General features: G+C 48.9%; 1 protein-coding gene across 2 annotated transcripts in view; it reads left to right on the forward strand.

Moving 5' to 3' along the window:
* The window catches only part of HPS4 (Hermansky-Pudlak syndrome 4), a 33941-nt gene extending 27905 nt beyond the window's left edge, over positions 1-6036 (forward strand). For both annotated transcript variants that reach the window (XM_011934844.1, XM_011934845.1), the window contains 3 exons: positions 236-368; positions 846-954; positions 4162-6036. In XM_011934844.1, the coding sequence (XP_011790234.1) occupies positions 236-368; positions 846-954; positions 4162-4333 (414 nt within the window). In that variant the 3' untranslated portion in view covers positions 4334-6036. The remainder of the gene's footprint in view (positions 1-235; positions 369-845; positions 955-4161) is intronic.
* The last annotated feature ends 293 nt before the right edge of the window (positions 6037-6329 follow it).

A 6329-nucleotide genomic window follows, 5' to 3' on the forward strand; every position in this document is an offset into this window, starting at 1 on the left:
AGTCTCACTCTGTCACCCAGGCTGGAGTGCGGTGGTACAGTCTCGGCTCACTGCAGCCTTGAACTCCTGGCTCAAGTGATCCTCCCGCTTCGGTCTCGCAAAGCACTGGGATTACAGGTGTGAGCCACCATACCTGGCTGGAGGATTATTTTTTAACTAAGTCTGTGGTTAACTAGCCCTCAGAAGGCTTGCTGAGGTCAGCCCTACAAGCCCATGACCCTCTCCCCGTTTGCAGTACCACAGCAGCCTGGCGTCGCTGAATGGGCTGGAAGTCCACCTAAAAGAGACGCTGCCCAGGGGTGAGACAGCCTCCACGAGCAGCACCTACAACTTCACACATTACGACCGCATTCAGAGCTTGCTGATGGGTAAGAACCAGGCAAGGAACCCGGGACGATGGGGATGCCAGATTCTAGAGACGGGTGGAGGTGAGAACTCGAGCCCCAGCATCGTGATGACACGGCTGTGCACAGTTGTCGGACCTGCATTCAGGGCTCTCTCGTCACCGGGAGCCCACTCCCACTGAGTGTGGCGTTTGCTGGGCAGACGCTTCTCTGCTCATGTGTCTGCTTTTGGTGTTTCCCAGTGTTTTGAGAGAAGTTCGTGTTCATATAACTGTGATGGGTTTGTCTCAGAATGTTGAGATCTGCACACAGAAACCGGGTGCTGCATCGCATGGCGGCAGCAGCAGAAGCCCAACGCCCCAGGCCTTTGTCTCTGCCCCGGGCAGCCACACTCATCGCCTTGAGCCGTGCTCAGTCCCCGTGTTCAGTACCAGGCTTCAGGGGATGGGAGGGCGGAGGGTAACTGTCTGCTCTTCACAACTCTGTGTCCTCTTCTGGAAGCAAACCTGCCGCAGGTGGCCACCCAGCAGGATCGCCGCTTCCTCCAGGCCGTCAGCCTGATGCATAGCGAGTTTGCCCAGCTGCCTGCACTTTATGAAATGACCGTCAGGTGAGCCTCCCTGAGTCAATCCCCCACTACTCTCCATGGTCCTGCTCATGGGAACCACCTGTGGGGCCCAGGCAGCACCTTATTCCTAAGTAGATGAAGAACTTTCTAGTTACTCTCCTTAAGGCCTTCCTTTGTTCCTATTGCCGCCATTATCCACTGTTGTGCGGTCACGTGCCATGGACTTTCTGCTTCCCTTCCTACTTTAGGTGCTTGGGGTCCAGCAGTGAAGGAACCTGAGGTCCTCACCATCATGGAGCTACATCCATTACTAGGGATGGCGGCTCCGTCTCCTTGCCAGAAACAGTGTTGAAATATTGTTGTCTTTCTAATTAAAAAGTCATATGGTTGGGCACAGTGGCTCACACCTGTAATCTCAGCACTTTGGGAGGCAGGCGGATCACTTGAGGTCAGGGTTCAAGACCAACCTGGTCACCCTGGTGAAACCCTATCTCTACTAAAAATACAAAAAATTAGCTGGGCAGGGTGGTGGGTGCCTGTAATCCCAGCTACTCAGGAAGCTGAGGCAGGAGAATTACTTGAACCCGGGGGGCAGAGGTTACAGTGAGCCAAGATAACACCATTGCACTCCAGCCTGGGCGACAGAGTGAGACTGCAGCTCAAAAAAAAAAAAAAAAAGTAATATGTGCTAATTATACAGTCATGCAGAATGCTTGGAAATCTATCAAGTAAAACATTTTCCTCTCACTTCACCCCATCACATACCAAGAAATAACCACATTTTACAGTTTGGCATATATTGCTCCAGGTTTTATTGGTTTTTGGTTTTTATTTTTTGTACATATAGATTAATTGTATTTTTAATTATTTTAAATCTTCTAGAAAATAGGATCCTACTAATGTATAATTTTACAGTTGTCTTTTTTCACATTATGGCATAGCTTGAACATCTCCATGCCAGGAGAAATATCGATCTATTGATTATTGTAATTTATAGTATTTAACCAACCGAATTTGGTTTTTTCTTTCTACATGCTTCTCTTATGGAACTGGAAAGGGAGTTTGGGCTTTAGAGATCACTTTATAAAAGCCCTGGGAGGCTGGGACCTGAGAATTCGGTTGACAACTGGTAACAGAAAATAAAGCAAGGTAGCAGGTCAAGGGCAGTGCTGGCAATGTGTATATTAGTCCACGTAGCCCTTGGAACCATATGGTCAAGGGCATTATTTTTTATTTATTTATTTTGAGACAGTCTCACTCTGTCGCCAGGCTGGAGTGCAGCGGCTCAATCTCGGCTCATTGCAACCTCTGCCTCCCGGTTTGAGACGATTCTCCTGCCTCAGCCTCCTGAGTAGCTGGGACTACAGGCGCCTGCCACCATGCCCCAGCTAATTTTTGTATTTTTAGTAGAGATAGGGTTTCACCATGTTGGCCAGGATAGTCTTGATCTTTTGACCTCGTGATCCACCCACCTCGCCCTTCCAAAGTGCTGGGATTACAGGTGTGAGCCACTGCGCCCAGCTTCAAGGGCATTTTTTAAATTCTCATTTTACAGATGAAAAAATTGAAGGATAAGCAGCTTGCTCAGAGTTGTATTCTTCTTAAGTGGCAGGGCCAGGATTTGAAGCATTTTCTCCAACTGTTCAAGCACATGTATGACCTTTCCACACAGGTTTCAGTGTCACGGCAGTGTGGTCCAGTGCGAGGGGCATGGGTGGTGGACTGACAGAGAGCCGGGTGGGCGATTAGAATGCTTCCGATGCCCTGTCACCCGCCACACTTGAGTGCCAGGTGTTCTGCTGCCTCACACTGTTTCCAGCCAATATTTCGATAGATCTTTCTGTCAGAAATGTGTCTTCTCTGGCTTTAATTCACAGCTGCCCCAGGCTGGCAACCCAGAGGCGACTTGCATCTACAGTCACTGGTTTGGGAACTGGCTGTGTTGGGGGGTGTGTGTCTGTTTTGTGGGAGGTGGAAACAAGTAAAATGTCAGCATCTGCTCCACCAACAACCTTGTGGCCCTGCAGTATGTCACCTTTCTTGGAGCTGAGAGGGGTTTAGTGTTGAGATACATAGCTCAAGGCATTTGTTGAGAGATTATTTTAATAATAGTAATAGAAACAATAGCTACCATTTCTTAACCACTCACCATGTGTTAAGCACTCACTTAATCTCATTCTTAAAAAAAAAAAAAAAAAAAAAAACACACAGCTTCACTGAGGGCACATACTGTTGCAACATCCACTGTACAGATGAAAAAGCTGGGACTCAGAAATGCTGAATAGCAGCCCACGACACACCCTAGGAAGTAACAGGGCTGGGATTAGCACCTGGGTGTGTGTGACTCTAGATCCATGCTCATTACCACCTGGCCTCGGAGCCCTCCCACAGGGCTATAAGAAGAGACTTTCCTCCTGGGCCAGTGGGTGCACCCACTAGAGACACTGAAGCTTGGAATAGGGTGGGATTTTTCTCCCTTCTTACAAGGAAGGAGAGAATTGAGTGAGGGGAGCCTTAGCAGTCCCTGACTCCACCCTTTTTCACTAGATTTGGGGGGAAACTGAGGCCCATAGGATAGTTGGAGAGGCAGGATCCAGAAACCAGGGGGTTTACCTTGGCCTGGAGTTGGCTCCTCCCAGGTAGCTCTGCCTCTGTGTGGTGCTCTTATCCCTCCCTCTGTTTCCACAGGCTTCCTGTCACTTTGTGTCACATCCCACTCCTGTCCTTCACTCCCCCTCAGTCTATCCAGCTGCCCCCAGTGTGGAGAGCAGACTAGACTCCTTTCTCAGACACTGCCATTGCCTTGTCATAGAGGCAGGGCAGCCCCAGCTACTCACTTTGAGCCTCAGGATCCTTGTCTGTGAAATGGGACTATAGCACCGCTGCAGAGCTTATGTGAGGGGCAAAGCAGAGACTATGCAGAGCACATTGCATAGCTGCCAGTATATCAAAAGCTGGCACTCCACAGTTCCTTTATGCAGCACTTATGACTCCCGTCTCTGTGGCTGCTGCCACCGTGGATGGTCCCACCACGGACTCTTCCAGCATCTAGTGAGCTGAAAGGAAGGAAAGATGGTATTGGCACTGAAGCCTGAAACTCAGCTGAATAAATAGAATCCCGTTCCATGACAGCTGCACATGCCACATTGGGTGTCCTGGGTCCTCTGTGACAAGAACCTTACTGAGGTCTCTGTGTGGTCTGTTAGCACCAGCAGCATCGGACCATTGTCTTCTTTCTTCTTCCAACAGAAACGCCTCCACGGCCGTGTACGCCTGTTGCAACCCCATCCAGGAGACGTATTTCCAGCAGCTGGCACCTGCAGCACGGAGCTCTGGCTTCCCAAACCCTCAGGATGGCGCCTTCAACCTCTCTGGCAAAGCCAAGCAGAAGTTGCTGAAGCACGGGGTGAACTTGCTCTGAGCTGCGCCCAGGAGGTGACTGGGAAGGAGAAAACCAGCAAAGGAAGTTCTGCCTTTTATAATCGAAAAGGCCCCTCTATTTTATTTTTCTTGAAAACATTCCCTTTTTTAGGAACATAATGATATTTGAGTTTTTGTTACTCCTTTTGCAGATTGGGATGTGTTTGCGGGCAGGGGTTAGTTCTTTATTTAGGTCAGGAGACCTAGAGTGCTTGATAAAGAACTGTATTTCATCGGTGGTGTTGGGGCCGGGATGGGCTTGGCTCCCTCTCTGCCACTCTGAGCCTGAGGTATTTCATATCTCCTGCTACTGTTCCGTCCCAGCTTGAACTGGTGCCATAAGATTCCAGGTTGGCATTTTTTCTAGAACCTGATCGTCCACTAGCCCAGAGTGTGTGTTCAACCCCGACACCAGGTGGGTGGTAGGCGGTGTGACTGCACAGTGAGGAGCCGGATCTGTGAGCAGGCAGACTCCATGCCCACGTCGCAGGTAGGTTTCTCCAGTGCGGTCCTGCTGGGAGGTCCAGATCATTCCTGCAGGGAAGCAACAGCACATGGAGACCACCTGGTTGAATTCTGTTGGAACTCTACTCAAATCTAGGGGTGTCTTCTTTGGACCTACAATGGGGGCAAGCCTTAATAATACGGAATGGAGTTTGGGCTTTTGAGACCCCTTTATAAAAGCCCTGGGGGCTGAGCCCTGAGAATTCAGTGACAGCAGGACCAACCTGTGCTGCCTTTGACTACAAGTGGGCTGTGCGGCTGGTTCCTCTTGAGCGAGTGTCCCTAAATAGGAGTTTACAAGATGTCTGGGGGTAAAAGCAACTGTGCTTTTCAGTGGTGGCTCTGTGAAAGGGAATGACATTCATTTGTGTGTTCCTGGACTTGAGTGGTACTTAAAACCTCAGTTCTATTACATTATAGTCAGGCATTTTTTTGACAGTATGAGACAGATTGCAGGATGAAAATACTTGTCAAAATCTTAACTGAATGTTTACTGGAAGTACTTGAGATTCCATTTGAAAGTTGTATGGTTAATAATTTCATGTCAGTGAACTGATATCTGATGTTTATGATATGGTGTCTTTTTCTTGAAACAAGCTTCCAAGGACTAAACATAAAATAGCCAAAAAACACTAAGTTCTGAGTAATTAAATGGCAGCATTTTTTGTGGCAAAGGTAAGGGTTAAGACTGTGTGTGTGTGTGTGTGTGTATGTATGTAACGTGGGCACATCCCTCTTTTCCTTCCCTGAGTTCAGTGTGGCTGGGTAAGGACCATCTGTTTGCAGGGGTGCCAGGCACCAGCTGCAGCTGATCCAATACACCAAGCCTGTGTCACCCTCTTCTGTCACCTCTCTCCAGGATCCCTCCTGTCTCTTGGATCCCATCTCCCTAGATGGAAGAGTATCCTATCTGAAGCTAGGATAAATGTTGTCTTACTCCTCTACTGTGTTCTCCCAGAAAAAAATTCATTGCAAGTTCTCTGCTGTGGTTGCTGCAGCTCCAGGAAGCCCCTGCAATGTCTCGCCTTATCTTTGACCAGTGGTCCCCAGTACCAGGCCAGAGAAGACAACTTTATAATATCATTTGTGTTGTGAAAATTCTTCCACTGACCCAAAATGGAACCGTACAAAGCCTATCCCTGTATATGGAAAAGTCTCATCCACCTGGATTAACTCAGAAAAAGTAAAGTCCTGAAACTTGACTTTGCAGGTGAGCCCCTTTCTTACCTCCTTTGATCCTCCTTAGTTTCTGCAGTGGAGGTTCTGCTCAGAGCCCCAGGGCACTGGCAGCTGCAGCTGTCATCTCTAAAGCTTGGTAACTGCGGCCCAGAGGCTGCAGAAAAGAAACACTTAGCCCGCTGTTTTCCTGTTTTAATATTTCAGAGGTTTCAGGGGGTCACTCAGGACATGGTTTATCCCACAGCCCCAGGCCCATCCCCTCAAAATTAGCGCCCCCAGAGTACAGGCCCAGCGACGGATGGCCAAGCAGCATG

The sequence above is a fragment of the Colobus angolensis genome, unplaced genomic scaffold (genome assembly GCF_000951035.1).
Source record: "Colobus angolensis palliatus isolate OR3802 unplaced genomic scaffold, Cang.pa_1.0 Scaffold139, whole genome shotgun sequence".
NCBI lineage: Eukaryota > Metazoa > Chordata > Mammalia > Primates > Cercopithecidae > Colobus > Colobus angolensis.